This window comes from Salvia hispanica, chromosome 3 (genome assembly GCF_029641045.1).
Source record: "Salvia hispanica isolate PSC_SH4W2 chromosome 3, Shi_PSC_v1, whole genome shotgun sequence".
In the NCBI taxonomy this organism is placed as follows: domain Eukaryota; kingdom Viridiplantae; phylum Streptophyta; class Magnoliopsida; order Lamiales; family Lamiaceae; genus Salvia; species Salvia hispanica.
In genome coordinates, this window is record NC_142694.1 from 36,558,138 (window position 1) to 36,577,919 (window position 19,782).

General features: G+C 35.0%; 2 protein-coding genes and 1 pseudogene across 2 annotated transcripts; 1 reads left to right on the forward strand and 2 right to left on the reverse strand.

Moving 5' to 3' along the window:
* Positions 1 to 254: 254 nt before the first annotated feature.
* LOC125216409 (2-oxoglutarate-dependent dioxygenase 21, chloroplastic-like) lies at positions 255 to 2,444 on the reverse strand. Its single transcript, XM_048118110.2, has 4 exons — positions 2,186 to 2,444; positions 1,604 to 1,851; positions 1,021 to 1,186; positions 255 to 869 (listed from the first exon to the last, which is right to left on the reverse strand). Exons 1-4 carry the CDS (start codon positions 2,417 to 2,419, stop codon positions 453 to 455), a joined length of 1,065 nt encoding a protein of 354 aa, XP_047974067.2. The 5' UTR covers positions 2,420 to 2,444; the 3' UTR covers positions 255 to 452.
* A 2,299-nt stretch (positions 2,445 to 4,743) lies between these two features.
* Positions 4,744 to 9,241, forward strand: LOC125208925 (glutamate dehydrogenase A-like; annotated as a pseudogene).
* A 149-nt stretch (positions 9,242 to 9,390) lies between these two features.
* Positions 9,391 to 14,370, reverse strand: LOC125212818 (cytochrome P450 714A1-like). Its single transcript, XM_048113081.2, has 4 exons — positions 13,981 to 14,370; positions 10,896 to 11,122; positions 10,512 to 10,762; positions 9,391 to 10,351 (listed from the first exon to the last, which is right to left on the reverse strand). Exons 1-4 carry the CDS (start codon positions 14,297 to 14,299, stop codon positions 9,565 to 9,567), a joined length of 1,584 nt encoding a protein of 527 aa, XP_047969038.1. The 5' UTR covers positions 14,300 to 14,370; the 3' UTR covers positions 9,391 to 9,564.
* Positions 14,371 to 19,782: the final 5,412 nt, after the last annotated feature.

Here is a 19,782-nt window from a genome sequence, read left to right on the forward strand (position 1 = left end):
ATGAAGTTTATTTTTTATTTTTTTTGTAATTCCAGCTCTTCTAAAAAAAGTAAGAGGGAAAATTAGAAAACAGTTCAAAATTTTAATAATTTAAACATCGTTGGAAGAAGTGGACTACTAAACTAGGCTTTCACAAAAATGCAAAATGTTTTACGATAATTAAGTTTATGTTCCTACGAGAATGTAAATTGATCAAATATATAGAAATTGAACAGAAACCAGCAGCTGAAAAAGCTAAAGCAAATCAAGCCATCATATATCATTACTCTCACATTATGCAAGAATTACAAATCACACTATACCAAAAGCTAATAAATTATAAAAGCAAATTAAACAGAGTGAAATTTAGAAAATTGCTACTAATAATGGTATCGATTAATATAATCTTCGAGCTATTACTAGAAAAGAACCGTCAAAGAAAACCAATGCGATTTCACCACTTGGATGACGGATCAATTCGGTTGGTCAATCTTGAGCGTGTCGAGGAAACTCCTCCCCTGTCCAAGATCATTCTTGGATATGAAATCGAGAAAGTCATGGAAGCTGCTCTGCCTATACCGGCCGGGGCGGTGGGCGTCAGCCATCTCCGGGGGCGGCTGGACCTGGACGTCCATCCCGAGGCTGTGGAGGCCGGCGATGGAGATCCGTGGCTGGTTGGAGCTCAGGACCACGCGGTGCACCACGCTCTTGTAGCGTCCGTTGGTGAGGACCTCCACCTGGTCCCCTACCAGGACCTGGAGGGCCCCCTCGACGACCGGCACCAACATCCAGGTGTTGGTGTGGGAGTCGAGGATTTGTAGGCCCGGGGAGTCCTGGAGGAGAAGCGTCAGGCAACAGTAGTCCGAGTGGGCCGGGAGGCCCAGGGCTAGCTGTTGGAATGAAGAGAATATTTAAGAAGGGCAGAATGATAATCTCTATAATATTTTTTCAGCGTCCACCCCTGTTTACTTTTGTTATAACCATAAAATAGTAAAATTTTACTTTTAATTTTTTGCATTTCAATATATTTTTTAACATTACCTCCGGCTCCGGGCACGGAGGATAGCCATTGACCGCCACTACTTGCATTCCATTGTCGATTTCTTTGGTCAAGTAGGTCGGCCCCAACCCCACGGAGTCGGTTATTAGCCCCGCGGTCTTCAGCGCAACCATTTCAAGCTCCGATACGTATTTTCCCATTTTTTCTCTGTTATGAACACATATATAATAAATAAATTAATTTGTTAATTTATTATAAAATGAGAAACATCCAAAAAATACTAACTTCATTAGATAATGCATGCCGGTGCTAATTAATAGAGAGGTCTAGGGTTCACGTATATATAATGAATGGCTCAAATTAATTCCAACATTTCAAGAAAATGAAAATTATAAAAATCAAATCAATAAATGCGTCATTGTCTCCCAAAAATAACGCAAACTCTGCCACATATATGAATGAGTACTCGAATTCAATACATACAAAGATATATATATATATATAGACATGCACCGTTACTATGAAATGACAAACCACCATGAACAAGCTGCTTCAACTTAAAAGATTAGTATGAAATGAAAAGAAGATCTTTGTTAATTAAAAATAATTATGTAAATTGCTTACTTATAATCTAGAGGGGTATCTGGCCACATGTGAATCCAGTTGTTGAGAGGGTGGGAATAGTGCTTGAGAAATATCCTCCAAAACTGGACCTTATCGACTCCATCTTTGATGCTCGTGCCATACCTCACCGCCTTGTGGACGTCGTTGGACATGTATTTCGCCTTTTCTTCGGTCGTTAGGTTGAGGAAACCCGAGGCCACCGACAAAGCCCCTTTTATCGTTGCTTCTACTATCCCGTGATTCACAATCTGTCACGTACGTTAAGTATAGTCTTAGTCATTGAAGCATACGTGATACGAGACTGACTAAACACTAATATATGATGTCCAATTAGGTATTTTAATTTGACAACCATATTTTAAGAAATGAAAAGAAATACGTGGAAAAAGGTTAGTGTAATGTGAATGCAATTTTTATATTAATTTTATAATAAAATATCATTGGAATATGAAGTTTATTTACTATAAATAGTAAAATTGCAATGTGACATTTATTGGTAGACATTTGAAAATAGAATATTCTCATTAGCTATTTAAGTTGATCTCTTTTTACTTCACATTTTTAACAGGACAGTAGGCTTACCTGAAAGAAACCATGACGACGACAAGCATTCGCAATTTGCTCGACGACGATTGATCTCCGCTCAGGATCTTCGATACCCGCCATGTCGATCGTCGGAACATCGAAAATGTCGGCATCGATTTTCGAGGCATCGAAAGGCTGCGCCTCGTAGCATTTGGGGACATAGGGAAGTCCCCTTTCTTGTGCGGATTTCCCCATGGAAAATGAGCTACAACTGCCATCCTTCTCGGCCATGATGATCGATCAATGAAATGAAAAAGAGGAGAAAGCAATGAAGTGGTGATGAAGATTGAGGAAGAAGAAGGTGGTTTATATAGTGAGATTGGGTGATGCTTTGTATGAAGACTGTTTGCATGTATGAGGAAAGGTGACGGATTGAAGTACTTCATGTATTTGTAGTATATGTTTCTCTAATATGTGTTTGTGACATATCCAAACTCAAATCCAATCTCATGTATAATGTGCTGCTACAATTTAACATTAATTTCCATGAATCATGCACGTCCGTCTAGATAGGAATAATCTAGTGATGAAGTCAAAAACTTAATATTGGCGGTTCAAGTGTAGGTTCAAAAACTTAAATTAATTATTCTTATAAAAAATCAACTAACTGATTAATTCATATTTATAAATAAATAATTATTTATTAAATATTTTATATATAATCTACTAAATTTGTTATCTATTCAATTTAAATTAAATAATTATATTTAGCACCTACTAAAATTTTAGTTATATTTTATCAGAGACTAATTAATATTTTTATATAAGTCTAATATTTCCTTTGACATATTATTAATTACTAGTATATCTTATCATTTATTAAATTTGATCTTTTTAATATGCTCGCTCCATCACAAAAAATAACTTTCTTATGTCATTTTAGTATATTCCAAAAAATTAGTCCATTTTTTATATTTTGAAACTTTTTCACCATACATATACTACTAATATGGTGGATTCTCCTATCCACTAACACTAATTCAATTTATTTTTTTCATATATTTTATCAATTTCGCATTAAAGCATACACCGTCCCAAAAGACCCTATTTTTAGGAAACGAGGAGGGTAATACTATATTTGTTACAGTATTCATGTTCGACTAATAATCTAATAGGTCCTGCTAGTTGAATTGTGAATCAATACCTTTATTGGTTCACTTATAAATCTGATTTTTAAAACAATGGTGAGAATAATCTTGATTCACTTAATACCTTCCATAAATGGAATATAAATTCATCACTCCATGTAGGAAAAGACAAAAAGTGTTTAAAGATTCATCGTTGGATAGTAATTTAATTACACTAAATACTCAATCTTTCTCGAACGACTTTTGCATCGAGTCGAAGCAGATGAATCTCCCTTTTGATATTCAAGAATCTGCTGAAAGACTAGAAGAAGAAGACAAAAAGAAACTTTATGTCGCCGCGTAAATTAAATTAAAAATAAAGCAGACAAAACAAGTTTAAGATTTATTAGTAACTTTAGGAAGAAGAGACTCATATCTAAAACAATGACGGCTGGTCGGTTGAAGTAAATCTGCGGCCGGACAAACTTCAATGGTTTTAGTAACAAACTTCAATGGTTTCACAAAACTGCTAACAGCTCTCCTGCGCACTCTCCATTCTCTACACGTTTCCTACGCGATGCAATTCATTAATGCAAGAACATGAATTTTCGTAGATTGTTGAAATAGAAAATTAAAATGTAGTAGTAATTAGTAGCTTTTAATTAGTAAGTTTAGCATTAATCCACCAGACATATTATTGTAAATTGTAGTCAACACTTTCCAAAATGTAGTCAATAAAGAAATTTCCCTTTTTTCCTCTTCGCTCTCTCATAAATCTACAGTTTCTTCAATTTTCATTATCATTTCTTCTTCCACCTTCAATGAAGTTTTTCTCTGTCAATTGGATTCTCCATTTTTAACATTAACAAAAAAAATTTATGGATGGAGAGACTAGTATTTTTATAGTACTCCTATTTTAATTATTACTAGTACAACTAATTATTGCTATAAATAGCTCGGGAGCAAAATTAATGGGCTATAAAAGGATTTGGACCGCATAAAAAACACTCTCTCGCGTATTTCCGTCGGATTCTTCCTTTCCTTGTCTTTTTATTTTAAAACAAAACCAAACCCAGTCAAAACGGCTGTTGGTTTTTATCCTTTTCCAAATACTCTCTCCGTCCTATCAAAAGCACTTTCCATTTTCGTCCGTCCCACAAAAATATATGCATTCCATTTATGAAAATTTTTATCAATTTAATAATGTATGTCCCATTATCCACTAATACTATTTTAACTACCATTTTCCTCCTCTCTCTTACTTTACCATATCATTCTCCTCATCTCTACTTTACCAATTTTGTCTTAGTTCTCATGTCATACAAATTGCTCATATTTTTATGGGACGATGGAGTCATTCCCTGAATTTGGGGATGTCCTAGTACTCTTGCATGTATATAGCAACAAACCATTCCCTTCCCCCTGCTATATATACCACTTCTATAACTTATCATAATCATAATCACTTCAAGCCAAAGATTGGAGAAAATGAATGCTCTCGCCGCCACAAACCGCAATTTCCGACAGGCGGCTCGCATCCTCGGCCTCGACTCCAATATCGAGAACAGCCTCTTGATCCCCTTTAGAGAAATCAAGGTTTCTTAAAATCTTACTATGTTTGTCTTTATTGAAATGATAAGGAGTTTTGATGAGAGTGTGATGATCCAATCTTATTAGGTGGAGTGCACAATTCCGAAGGACGTTGGTCTCCTACATCGGCTTCTGAGTACAACACGACAATGCACGCGGCCCCATGAAAGGCGGCATCCGCTTCCATCCCGAGGTTATTTGTCGAAATTATCGGAAATTGTCTTTAGCCCTTATTAAGCCTCATGAGTCATAAAATTTGGGTTTTTAAATTTTAATTTTACTAGTATGTGACAATTTTATCATAGTAGAGCTTTTATTGATATTTTTTTCTGCGTGCACTTATATATATATATATATATATATATATGGTCTTGTTAGGTTGAGATTTATGAACCTAATTGAGAATTGAGATGCAATCTCAGCCATTCATCCAGAATATTTGTGAAATGTCAACAACATGTAGTTTATGTCAACACGTGGGCATAATTGTAATTTTATTATTTTTTTTAATTTTTTTAATTTTTTTTTAAATTTTTATAAAAAAAAATTCATTTTTTTTGTCAACTACATGTACAATTCATGTCAACTACACATCAAATGTCAACAACTTTATTCAATAAATACTATTTGACATGAATTGTACATGTAGTTGACATTATATTGTGTAGTTAACATGAATTGTATATGTAATTGACATGGATTGCACACATAGTTGACATTATATGTGTGTAGTTGACATGAATTGTGTGTGTGCTTGACATGGATTGTACACATAGTTGACATTATATGTGTGTAGTTGACATGAATTGTACATGTAGTTGAAAAATAAAAAAAATTTAAAAAAATTTAAAAAAATTTAAAAAAAATTAAAAAAATTAAAAAAAATTTAAAAAATTAAAAAAATTAAAATTAAAAATTAAAAAAATATTTATTGAATAGAATGTACCATGATATTACAATTCTACCCTTTCATAATTAATTAATCTAAAGATATTTTCCATGTGGAAAAATCTGGACCACTCATTTAATAAAAATGAGTGGCTGATATTGCATCTCATTTCTCAATTAGCATAAAAAATCTCAATTGATCACAATCCTATATATATAGACCTTGATGAGGTGAACGCACTTGCTCAATTAATGACTTGGAAGACGGCGGTTGCTGATCTTCCCTATGACGGAGCAAAGGGTGGGATCGGGTGCAAGCCCAAAGACCTCACCACGAGCGAGTTGGAGCGTCTAACGGTATTCACTCACAAAATCCATGATCTCATCGGAGACAACACTGACATTCCTGCTCCGGATATGGGCACTAGTGTTCAAGTCAGCTCATAGCTTGTTAAGTAAAGAGAGAAAATATAGCCGAATATAGTAACGAATAAAGAAAAATGTACTCCCTCCGTCCGCGATTAGGAGTCCCGGTCACTTTTGCGCACCCGTTTTATAAAAATAATAAAAAATAGTTAAAGTGGACAAATGGCAAAGTAAGAGAGATAATAATTTTGACAAGGGTCTTCTCAAAATTATTCTCTTTTTTATTTTACCATTTCTCCACTTTAACTATTTTTTATTATTTCTATAAAATAGGTGTGCAAAAATGACCGGGACTCCTAATCGCGGACGGAGGGAGTAATTGAGTTAATTTTTTAAGGTGGAGTACTAAGGAATAACTAAAATGTATTACTGATGGTTTAATTTTTTTTCAAAAATAAAAGCGTGACATTTTTTGGGACAGTATTTTTTTTATCATAGGGAGTATTAAATTATTCCTTGTTTATTAATCAATTTGGTTAATACTTTGTGTGTAGACAATGGCTTGGATTTTGGATGAGTATTCCAAGTTTCATGGTTACTCTCCGGCAGTTGTCACAGGAAAGCCAGTGGGTAAGGCAATAGTTATGTGATTACATATAAAATTTGAAATTGTCTAAACATTTTGTTACATTTTTTAGGACCTTGGTGGATCACTTGGTCGGGAGGCTACAACGGGCCGTGGCGTCGTGTACGCCACCGAAGCATTACTTGCCGAGCATGGAAAATCGATCGAGGGCTTAACATTCACCATTCATGTCAAACCGACAGAAAATTCTCTTTGTTAAGATATTCACATATGAATTGTCCCACAAAAAATGTAAAGTAAAAATAGATCAACTTAAGTATTTAGTGAGTAACTTTCTCATATAATCAGTTGGTTTTGAGTAAAACCTCACTGCAATTTTGTTCACTAGGGGTTCGGAAACGTTGGATCGTGGGCTGCGAGGCTGATTCACGAAATAGGTGTTGGAATCTATGTCGGTCAATGGACTTTGACCAAATTATAATTTCCACGAGACATTTAATTTTGTGAAATTAAATGATATAGCGTCGATCTACGTTCGGAGTAGATGACCGTGGTATATTCATTTTCTCAAAACCGATTCTCGGTGAGCGAGAAATAATGGATTAAAGTTGTACAAAATTGCAAACTTAATGAGCTATGAGAGAAGCTTAGGGAATAATTAAGAGAGTTAATTATCCCACATTGGAAGTTACAACCTTATTAAACTAGTATTCCCTCCGTTCCATAGTAATAGAGTCATTTTGTCATTTTAGTACGTTCCATAATAATAGAGTCATTTCCCTTTTTAGTAAAAGTCAACACATTTTTCCACACCTACTGTACTCTCTCTTATTTTTTTCTCTCTTAATCTCTCTACCTTTTTCATTTTCCACTTTATTCTCTCTTTATTTAACTTATCTAACATAATTTTTCTTAATCTCCGTACCGAAAAGAAACGCCTCCATTACTATGGAACGGAGGGAGTATTTAATAGGAAAGATTATTACATGTAATAATAATAGTGGACTAAGATGGGCTGTAAGAGCCCACACGCGTGCGCCGCGAGCCGCGTGCCTCGAGCCCGCGCCCACGTCCGCGCCGGTGCCCTTGGACTTGGCAATTGGTCTTTGGGCTGTTCGCGGTAAGCCAACGTGGCTGACACGTGACAGTCCACGTCATGATCAAATCTAGAGTCTAGCATTGATGACAGCCATCAAGGCTGTGTTGACCCCTGCAGTGGACTGAGCCTATAAATAGGCTAGTCATTCTAGCTTTCTAAATACAGAAACTAGAATCCACAATCTGCATCATACACTCTCTTCTCCCTCTGCATTATTTTTCTGTCGAAGCTCTGTCCTCTCCTCCATCCAGTTCGCCGGAGCTCTGTTGATAGCGGTGTTACTTCACCAGAGACGCAGCCGTTTTATCTTTGGGGACGAAACGCCAATCCGAATAGCACTACCGGGACGTATCTCATCTTGCGGAAAGAGGTCTCCTCGACTCGGCTATTTCCTGTTCTACGGTTTATAGTTTCGATTTCCGTTTGTAATGTTCGTTTCAGTTCATTTCTGTATTCCTTCTTTGGATTGTATTATGCTCGGTTATCTCTTGTAATTCCACAAGACCAACAATAGGCGGGAAAGTGGTCGCAGTGAACGACATAACCGGGGCTATCCAGAACCCTAAGGGGATCGACATCCCGGCATTGCTTCGGCACAAAGATGCCACCGGCTGTCTCGATGGTTTTGGTGGCGCAGAGACGATGGCGTCTGACGAGCTACTTTCCATCCGGTGTGACGTGCTTATCCCATGCGCTCTCGGAGGAGTCCTCAATAGGTAATATATTGAGATATTCACACGCGAATTGTAAATATATCAACTTCAAAATTTCCTATTGGTTGAAAGGAAAACGCCGGAGATGTCAAGGCGCAATACATCACAGAAGCTGATGATGTAGCCACCTCTATTAAACTATACTAATACTACTATATATGAAAATGCAATATTTGTCTTAAAATTATGCTTTCTACTTTTGCAGATCTTGTCCAAAAAAGGAGTTATAATTCTTCCAGACATATATGCAAATGCAGGAGGTGTGACAGTTAGTTATTTCGAGTGGGTTCAGGTAACATTATGTATGATATTGTCCGTTTTAGATCAAACATCGAGCTTTTGTTTAAAGGCACTTCCCCAAAAGACATACTAATAGAGTTGGGACAGTATTTATATATTATTTGCAACTTTATTTGTTCTTCGATGTGGAATGGATTGCACTCCATGACGTCTCCATCAATAGTGAAGTAATCAGCTCCATTTGTGTGGCAGAACATTCAAGGATTCATGTGGGACGAGGAGAAGGTGAACCAAGAGTTGAGCAGATACATGACCTGAGCCTTCCGAGAGATAAAGAACATGAGCCGAACGCACAATTGTAACCTTCGGATGGGCGCGTTCACACTCGGGGTCAATCGTGTTGCCCGTGCCATGCTCCTCCGAGGTTGGGAAGCCTAAGATTGACATAGTTTGTTTTTCACCCATTCAAGAATTTCATTCACATTGTTGTGTTTACTGACTATTTCTCACTGTGATGGTTATAAAATTAGAGCCTTTTTATGTATCGGGAAAAAAAGTTAATTTCAGTCACATAACAAAGCATGGCTAAGCTATCTTATTAGTACACATATCTTTCCAAGAATAGTTGTCATTTTTCCCATTCTAACTTTAGATTGATCCAAAGATGCAATAAGATTTTATTCCAATGTCCACTATTCTTGTGTTGTGTGTGACTCAACTATTATTTAAGTTGCAATCACATAACACACAATGGACATTCTCACATGTCAAAATCTTGAAAAACAAATGCACAATCCAAATAGAGTTCATTCAACAAACCAACTAATTTAAGTAGGATTATGGGAAACAGAGCATCTCTGGATGAGGAGATGCACGCCTTGGCCCGGCTCGACGATCATCCGATAGGCCGGGGAATGTCTATAATTGGGCGAAAGCGCGAGCGTGAAGTTGGAGACGATAACAGCCACCACAATTTTGAGCTGCACGAGCGCAAAATTTCGCCCGAGGCACAGCCTCGGGCCTAACCCGAACGGAATGTACACCTGCGGCATCTTGCACGCTTTTGAGATCCCACCCGCGAACCGCTCCGGGTTGAACTCGTTCGCGTCGGGCCCCCATATGTCCGCATCGCGGTGCAGGGTAGGGATCAGGGTCCACAGGCACACGCCCCGGGGCACGACAATGTGGCCGATCCTCGCGTCGTGCAGGGCCTCCCTCGACACGAACGCGGCCGGGGGGTACAGCCTCAGCACCTCCTGGACCACCATCGTCACCGTTTTTAACTTGGGCAAGGATTCGGCGTTGATGGGGCCCACCTGGGCCGTCTCGGCCCGTATCTGGGCTTGCCACTGAGGGTGCAGGGCAAGCAGCATGAGGCACCACGACGCAGCCACGGCAGTCGACTCATGGCCGGCGAAGTAGATGTTTTTGCAGTTATCGACAATGAATCTCCTGGAGGAGTCCTCGTCGACATCGTTGTTCGCGGCTCCTTCGAGGATGAGCTGTAGTAGATCCTTGTTGTCGCCGTCGTGGCCCTCCACCACCTCCCATATCAGCGCGTCGATCTCTTTCTCCAAAACATCGATTTTGCTCTTGTGGGCCGTTAGTGGCAATCTGCATATGATACAGACCAAAATATAAGAACTCATCTCAAAAGAATAGCCTTTTTAAAAAAAAAGTAATTTGGTCAAAAGACCCCACATCTGTTGTCTTACACAACTGATGTGGAGTTTTCTTGCATTTAAGTACGTAACATCAATATCGTTATAAATACCGGAAAGCATGGGAACCGAAAAGGAAACTTTGGTTGGAAATGGCCTTTTGAAGAGTTCTAAGCTTGGAGAAGATGTCTTTCCCTTTCAAATAAGAGCTCCCAAAACAGGCTTTGGAGATCACATCTGCAGAAACACTCCTCAAATCCTCCTCCGCTCTAACCTCTGCCATTTTACCCGGCTGGGAAGCCGCGTAAGCTTCCCATTTGCTTGTTAACGATTCGGCCGATTCCACCATCAATCCCACCATTCCCTGCATTTTTGTTGGCAAGTGAAACAAACTAATATAAGCGTTCGAGGAAAAGTGTTGACAAATGAAACAACTAAATATAACAAATATCTGACATCGGTGTGAAAAAAAGAATTGAAATTTATATCGTATTTACCTTGACCTTGTCCATGAAGAATTCGGGCGCAACAATCTTCCTCTGTTGCGCCCACAAGTGGCCGTTGGAGCGCAATATGCCATTGCCAAGAATGGGTGCAAGCCTTTTTGTGATGTAAGAAGGCTTCCCAAAGTCGGAGGAAATAGATTGATTCATTTCTTTCACTAGTTCGGGATGGTTGATGTACAAATGTTGCTTGTTTCCGGTCGAGTACGTGTAGGTCGGACCTGCACCCGTCAACAAAAATTAGTCATCTTCAATAAATGTGACGAGCTCTATTTTTTACCAACACTGCATCAACCATTTTTTTAATATCTTTTTATTTTACCAAATTTGTATTAAATCTTGTATCGATTGGTACTAAGACTATTAGTTGTGAACGGAAAGAGTATATCATTTTACGTATTCTCTATATAATTTACTTTTCTATTTTATCCTTTTACTACTGTATACTAGATCCCTTCACTATGGATAAACCTCAAGTTTGAAAACGAAACACATGAAAAATATGCCATCAATTATTTTTAGCATAATCTTAAATATTTTGGTCAGAATCGTGCTGGCAAGTCATGTCAATGTCTGCAATATAATTTTGTGCATATAAATGGTATTGACCAGCTTAGAACTATTATGGAAATTATGTTATGTTAAAAATGCACGGTTCCTAAGCTAGATATTTCACGTTACAGGATGACGAGTCCAATAAGACATTTCACAACTCTCTAAACAAAATTTATTTTAAAATGAAGAATAACAAATAGTATAGAAAAATAAATTCGAATTTAAGCTTGAACGCTGTGTAGTTTTACTAGTACTATTTTAAAGGGCGTCAAGGTAGATTCGAACACAAAACCTTTATAGTCTATTGGGCATTAACGACTCTGATCTACTGTTACGCCAACTCACACTTACAATCCTTTATCGTTTGATCTTAGCTTCTTATTGTGCATGTATGCAAAACTTGTACAAGCATAAAACTTGAATCTATAAATCGTTCATTGGATCTAGCCACCCAAAATTTCAAAGTGGGATAAAAAGTTGGTGGCCCTTTGAATGATATATGGATTTGATTTTGAACATGCCCAATTTCAAAGCTCCTACCCAGTGACGAAGCCCTGTGGGGCCTGGGGGGCCACTGGGCCCCCCAGCTAATGAAGTTATTAGTATATATATGGTATTAGTAATGCATAATTTGTGACTAGCGCAGTTGGTTTCAGCATAGGTTTGTGGTCCTCCTTATTCGAGTTCGATTCCTGCGGCCTCCAATTCCTATTTTTTTATCCTTTCTTTAATTTTCTTACATTTTTATGCTCCCAAATCCCATATTCGATTCCCCCTTGCCTAAAAATCAATTTTTTCTTTTTTTGTTTTCTTACTCTTTTATCAATTTTTGTTTCTTACACTTTTACTTCTAAGAATTTGTTTTATTGTAGTATTTTCTTATATTTCTAAGTTTCCAAGTTCAAATCCTTCCGCCTTATTTTATTTTCTTATACCTTTATGCCCAATAGTTTTACTCTCATTGCTATTTTATTTGCATATATCTGAATTTTAGTCTTATAGGAGTACTTAATTACTTGCACCTTATTTTTTAACGATAGCAGACGTATAGATTTCTAGTTTCTATTATGCATTTTTCTAATTTTTATTTTCTCTTATTATTCATCTATTATATATCTTTTGCAATTTCCCATTGCTCATGCTACAAAAAATTTCGACGATTCCAACACAAAAAAATACCTAAACTTCGGACCCCCCAATAAAAAATTTCTGGCTTCGTCTCTGCTCCTACCTAGATATTTCCTATCCACTTTTTAAACAATGATAAATTACCGAGTTTAAAGTAATTATTGCTACGAATAAAAATGTTATTACGAATAAAAGATGTCGTTATGCTATTAGATTAATCACAGAAAAAGAAAAAGTATACAAAAATGTCACAATGTTGTCATTTTTTCAAAAAATGTCTTAACATCTAAACAGTTTACTACTATTTGGATATAATAGTGTATCAAAATTGTTATAACATGCATGTGAGCATAAATTAGTACTAGTTCAAGTCCAAAAAAACGACTCAAATCATTTTTTGATATGTTGTGTGAAAAGTGTTAGTAGGATGTTTAATTAATTTATTTTAGCACTGTGGACATTATGGCTAATTTATGATATGGACAAAGAGCAAATGACATTTCCAATAAAGCAAAGAAAACATCATTTGAAGGAAGAAAACAATTAATGAAATATACTATGGGATAAGATTAAATGAAAAGTGGGTACTTTGGTTACAGACATCAGTCTTGTCCTCCATAATTTCTGTCCTTTTTTTTTTTTTTTTTTTTCTATTTTCCATTTTTTTTCTACATCTTTAAACAAACTCTAATTCCAGCAAAAGAAAATATTGTCATCATTATATTGCAAACTATTTGTAGATTAATTTCGACATTATTACGATCATCAATTATTAATACAATGGTCTACTTGGGAATATAATGAAGCTTTTCAATCCCAGTTAAAAGACCAACCTATATATGTCTCCTCATAAAAATCTTACTTTGTCATTTTGATTCATTAGCAATAGAACTCGTATCCCACTTATTTACTAAAAATAAAAGTAGGCTTTATATTTCATTAATAATTAAACTCATATTTATTTCATTATAAAATTATAGTACTATATAAAAAAGAAATCTAATTTCTACTAATATTTGTAGTTCATATTTTTTTTATGAGTACTTAGTGGATTCTATTTTCGCATATAAAGTACGATTCAATGAATGAGACAGTACTTATAACTTGTTCGGCAATGCCAACTCACTAGCTAGCTATTATTTCTATATACTGCCATGTCCATGAGAAATTCATAACTGCAGCTTTTAATGGAAAATGACAACTCCTTCTCTACTAATGCAATCAATGACATATACTTGTGTAGTAGAAATTTAATAGTCCAAACATATTGCTAGCCAGTAACAATTGCAGAAAGATAGATAAAAAATGAAAATAAAAATATTTATGCAACTGTAATTAGCTAAGCACGGAACGTAACAATATGTATGGACCATTAAATTTTTACTCGAGAGAGTACCGTATTGTTTTCTCCATTCTTCGAAGTAGGGAAAGAGAGTTGCAGTGTAATCGTGAGCAACAAAGTCATGGTGCTTTGCAGTGTTTTTCAAGGCAGCAGAGGCTTGGATTTTCTCCATCTCCCACAAATTCCCATACAAAAGGGAAGGTTTCGGGCCGTTTATGCCTTGTGCTCGAAGCCTCCACCGAGCTCGCCATGGATTCGCCCACACCAGATACGAGGCCAGACCGCAAACACTCACAAGAATTATGGAACTTGTGGCATAAAAGGAAAGAGCAATTGTTGTTGCAAGAAGAAGAAGAAGAAGAGGGATGTTCATATTTTGCTTTGGCTTTTTATTGATAGGGGAAAGAGTAATAGTTATATAGAAGTGGAAGTAGAAGTCTTGATTCCTTGTACTTAAATTATGTAATGTTTGTTGATAGATTGATGGAAATAGTTTTTATTTGACGTATGCAAAATCTCTAAGATTAATGTTTTTCTTCTCTAAGTTATTCATTAATATAGGGCCCCACAATGAAAGGGTGGCCTCAATTATCAACCTAGTAATTAAGTTTGTAAACCGTTTTAATGTTACGGACTTACGGTCATTAAAGAGTTTAATTTTGATTCAAATTTGTGGGTGTTATTTGGATTTGTTGTCATGTGCTCCATGATCGATATTTATGTGTGTTTGATATTGTTGTGTGGTGATGTTGTATGTTTTTTTTCATTGGTTTGTTTTACTTGTTAGCTTCTTTATTGTTCTTTTAATTTGATTCTGATGTTGCGTTCATTTCAATATTATCTGAACGGTTGTCACTTGTGGTACGCTCTCATAATCAATTTTTTAATAAAAATTTACTATAATTCCAAGCTCATCCATAGGGAACGTGAAATCGTTGCACTCAATATATATGAGAAAAATCCATTCACAACCAATAAATTATCTATAATTGAATTGCAGAATTAACTAAAATTTGATCAGATTTTGCCATTTTTTCGGCAATTTTTCCAAATATATATACAAACTTAGACTCAAACTTGAATTTTTATTATTATAATCAAGTTTAATCTCTATTTGAGTATTTGGGTGTTATTTGAATTTAGAGTGAACTACAAAAATAGTCTCTGGATTATGCGTTTATCTCGCCAATGAACCCTGGACTTTGAAAATATCTCCAGACAACCCTGGACTAAGCGTTTATCTCGAAAATGGTCATTTTCACTGTTTCGTGACAAAAATACCCTTTTAGGGGTTTTGGGGGGTTTGGACAATTTGGTCTTTTTACATTTTAAATCTGATATTACTTCACAGATGTACTAAATCTGATATTATTTCAAAATTATCATTCTTCTTCCTTTTTGTCATCCTTCACTTTGTTTCTTTATTTCAATATTAGATTTAATTTTATAAAATTAAATTTTAAATTTCAATTTTTAAATATCAATAAAAATTTTATAATTAAAATTACTATTAAATAACATATTAATAGTTTTAATCAATATTTGATAGTGTCTAATATTTAATCAATAAGGTACGATGACACCTTAGTTTTAATCATAAATAGATCATATAACACGATTTATTCCGAAATAAATATTCATCTAATGTAAGACTAATATAATTTTCGTTTATTAATTTGAAAACAATCAAAATTAACTAGAAAATTTCAACAAAAAATCATAGTAGTATCAAATTTTTAGTCAATTTCATAATATTTTTAGTCAAATTCTCCTATACATTAGATGCATATTTATTTCAGAATAAATCGTGTTATATGATTTATTTATGATTAAAACTATTAAATATTGATTAAAACTAAGGCGTCGTCGTACCTTATTGATTAAATATTAGACACTATCAAATATTGATTAAAACTATTAATTTGTTATTTGATAGTAATTTTAATAATTAAAAAAAATTTGATATTTAAAAATTGAAATTTAAAATTTAATTTTATAAAATTAAATCTAATATTGAAATAAAGAAACAATGAAATAATATCAGATTTAAAATGTAAAAAGACCAAATTGCCCAAACCCTCCAAAACCCCCCAAAAGGGTATTTTCGTCACGAAACAGTGAAAAATGACCATTTTCGAGATAAACGCTTAGTCCAGGGTTGTCTAGGAATATTTTTAAAGTCCAGGGTTTATTGGCGAGATAAACGCATAGTCCATAGACTATTTTTGTAGTTCACTCTTGAAATTATTGTGTGGTGCAAGATTGATACTTATGCATGTATGATATTGTTATATGACGAAGTTGCTTGTTTTATTGATTAGTTTTTCACTTATATCAGCTTCTTTGTTGTTTGTTTTAACGCTCATTAATAGGAAACTTTGAGATTTTTGCACTCACTATATATGACAAAAATCAATATTGGTAATATTTCATACTACTATCCGTTAACCAATAATCTAACTTTGCATTGCAGGTCAACAAGCAGCTGGAGATCGCTAGCTCTCCACCACACCAGGGAATACTTGCATGGAGAAATGCTGCACCACCACGAGCACAACTCCACATGTGGTTTCTCATCCATGGAAAACTCAATACTAAAGTCATACTCTACCGATTGGAGTTAAAGGGATTGATGATGACCGATGTGTGCTTTGCAAAGAGGAACCGAAATCTATTGAACATCTCTTTTTTGGTTGCAAGATATCCAGCAGCTTATGGTACTCATGCTGCGAGCGATGGAACATCTCCATGTGTCTTCCTAATCAACCAAAGGCATGTCTTCTCTCCTGGCTTGGCGCCCCGTTTAGAGATCATGAAAAGAGGATTTGGACGATCATGTTTTATGTCATTTCATGGTCTATATGGGCCATCCGCAATAAGGTTGCCTTTCAAAATTTCAACCCCATTTGGGAGGTTGAGAAGAAGCGACTTTTTTGTTGTCTTGAAAATTGGATGAAAGGACGTGGCCAGGTTCCATGGCGGCAGGAGATTCGGCTGTTAAGGTGAGCGCTGCTTGAGGTGTTGTTAGTCTTCCTCTGCTTGTGGCTACCTTCTGGTGTTAGACTTGTTTTCTTGCTTTCTTTTTGTGTTTCCTGGGTAGTTTCCGTTGGTTGTTGTTTGTTTTTTAGGATGAGTTGTTTGGGTTCATCCGTTGAGAGCTTTGGGTGGTGTTTTTTATTATTTTTGGTGTTGATATGTTTGCTGGTATTTGAGGGGGTTGGTACTGTTATGGTTGCCTCCCTCTTTTGTTGAGTTTCGATGTGCTTTTCCGGCTCGCCATCTGGGCTTGAGCATTTTGCTTAATAAAAAAAAAAAAACCAATAATCTATGTTTTCCTATTTTGATTAGTCTATTAAAATTATTTTAATTTTTAATATGACGATCTACCGTTTTAATCTTTTTTTTTCATATTTTCCTTTCTCTCTTATTTATCCTTGCTATAACTATTAAGCCTTCAATTATCTCTTTCTTTTTTTCTAATATTTTACTAATAGTAGTACTAGTATGTTTTATTGATAGTGAATAAGGGGCTAATTTTATTGATAGTGAAGTAAAGGGAATATTGTTTAGATGGTTTAGAGACAGCATCTTGAAGCTAGAATATTAGGTACAAAAATTTAAATAATGATTTGACCAGTAGGTCCAGTACCATGATATGCATGTACTATAACAATTTACTTATATAATTACAGACAATATTTACATGTCAAAATGTCTATGGAGTAGGAGTAGAATATATTCTGCACTATGTAACGCGTAATTTATTTATTCAATTCGGTTTACATTAACTTTATTGTTTGATTATTTCTTAAACATACCACTGACCACACACACCAAAAAAAACACGTGCATTAGCTTAATCGTTTGATTATATCTTAAAATTTACCTAGCACAAAAATGTGTGTGGATATTTTAGGAAAAAGGATACACCACAATACAATGCACCTACATGTGTTACAAATTTTAAGTTAGGGCCCCCTTTTAAATAAATAATTTATCGACACTTGTTCAACTTGTTATCACACACACTCACGTGTATAATTATGTTTGAAACATCATTCTTTATTTGTTTTTTCAACTAATTTAAACTTTTGCCTTAATAAGGAAATTGCAAAATCTCAACTTTACAATTTATATTTTATTCATTCCGGCAAAATCAATAATACACGAATTCAAATTTTTAAGAGGGCCCGTTTGATACCATATTTTAAATTATGTTGGGATTAAATTTCATGAAATTGAATTTGAAGTTATGGTATTCCAATTTAATTTTAAATCGTTTTTGGTAAATTGAAGTAATTGAGTACAAAATTGTATTGTAATTCAGAATTATTAGTTTTGTATCTTAAAAAAACATAAAATTGACATAATTTTTAATTGAATATTTAAAAAATTATTTATATCCATTTTATATTTCTACATTACTGTAATTTTTAACTTGTGCGAGTGTACGTGTGTGAACTGTGTGTTTGGATGGTGCTTATATTTATGATAAGACGCTTAGTTCGAATTTCAAATATCAAGTTTGGCTATGGAATTCTATCAAATGGACTCTAAAAGCTAAAGTAACGTTCACACATTCTGGACATAAAGAAAATTAATTCAGTGGTAAATGAAGAATCACATAGATCGATTTCAATTATTTGTAATGGTCCCATTGATAGGATCGTCATTAGAGGTGCTCACGGTTCAGGAACCGGCGGTTACGGTTTGGAACCGCCGGTTCCGGTTTTGGAAATTGTTGAACTGGAACCGACCGCGAGGGTGTTTCGCGGTTACGATTCCGGTTCCAAAACCGCCGGTTTCGGTTTCGGTTCCGACCGACGGTTTTTCGACGGTTTTTTTTTTACGGTTTTTTACGGTTCCAAACCGTCGATTTTTTGTAGTTCCGACTTGATTTCACGGTTTTCCGCGGTTCCTGTTTGAAACCGCCCGGAACCGGTGGTTCCGACACGGTTTCGGTTCGGATAAATTTTCACGGTTTCGGTTCGAAACCGTAACCGACAATCGTGGTTCGATTAACCGACGATTACGGTTTCGGTTTTAATCGTCGGTTCGATAAACCTTGGGCAGGTCTAATCGTCATACAATCTTTTCAGACTAGCTGGGAAGTAGACCACTAGTATACTCCTATTTATCAAAGTTGGACCAAATTTATTTTCCTATGTGAAATTTGAACTAATTTACTTTCCATGGAAATTTGAATTATTGAGATGATATGGAATCGTTATTTTATTTTCATTTAATTTATTGAACATAGTTTCTTAATGTTCAGGTGACAAAAATGAAATGTGGTAATACTATTTTATTTGTCAAATTTAGAATATATATGCAACACATCAATCATTCATCATATCTCAAATTTTGCTTCTTGTTTTCTAGGATTCCTAATCTCATGTTTACTTTTAAAATTTTTTTTTGCCAGATATTTATATTCCACCTAAAGAGTAATTGTTAAAAGTGGTAGGGATTAATATAATTTCAACTATACAACCAATTTAATTTGATCAAATTAAGTTAGTTAAATAATAGGAGTACTAGTAGTAGTATTTCACATGTTTTGATGATAAAAAATAATGTACTCACGATGTAAAACTATTTACTTATTAGATTTAATTATTTATATGCATAGAAAAATATTAAGCTATACTTGTATCAACATTAATTTTATTTAATTAACTTTAATATTATTTTATATATTTATTTTGATTTTAATAACATGTTCGTTATTGTAATAATCTCACAAATTACATCAAAATTAAAACAACGAACAATGATGATTAAAAAAATAAAGTTAGAATACGCAATCTAAGCAGCCAGACATTTTGACAAACACACTATTTTCCGACTATTGCA

Bases quoted from the DNA above. Each gene is read 5' to 3' on its own strand.
- LOC125212818 (XM_048113081.2), bottom strand. From the start codon at position 14,299: ATGAACATCCCTCTTCTTCTTCTTCTTCTTGCAACAACAATTGCTCTT. The intron at 11,123-13,980 runs GTACTCTCTCGA...TGACGGGTGCAG, and splicing joins AGAATGGAGAAAACAATACG to GTCCGACCTACACGTACTCG. The intron at 10,352-10,511 runs GTATTTATAACG...TATCATATGCAG, and splicing joins TTCGGTTCCCATGCTTTCCG to ATTGCCACTAACGGCCCACA.
- LOC125216409 (XM_048118110.2), bottom strand. From the start codon at position 2,419: ATGGCCGAGAAGGATGGCAGTTGTAGCTCATTTTCCATGGGGAAATCC. The intron at 1,852-2,185 runs GTAAGCCTACTG...CGTACGTGACAG, and splicing joins GTCGTCATGGTTTCTTTCAG to ATTGTGAATCACGGGATAGT. The intron at 870-1,020 runs GTAATGTTAAAA...TCATTCCAACAG, and splicing joins CTCCGTGCCCGGAGCCGGAG to CTAGCCCTGGGCCTCCCGGC.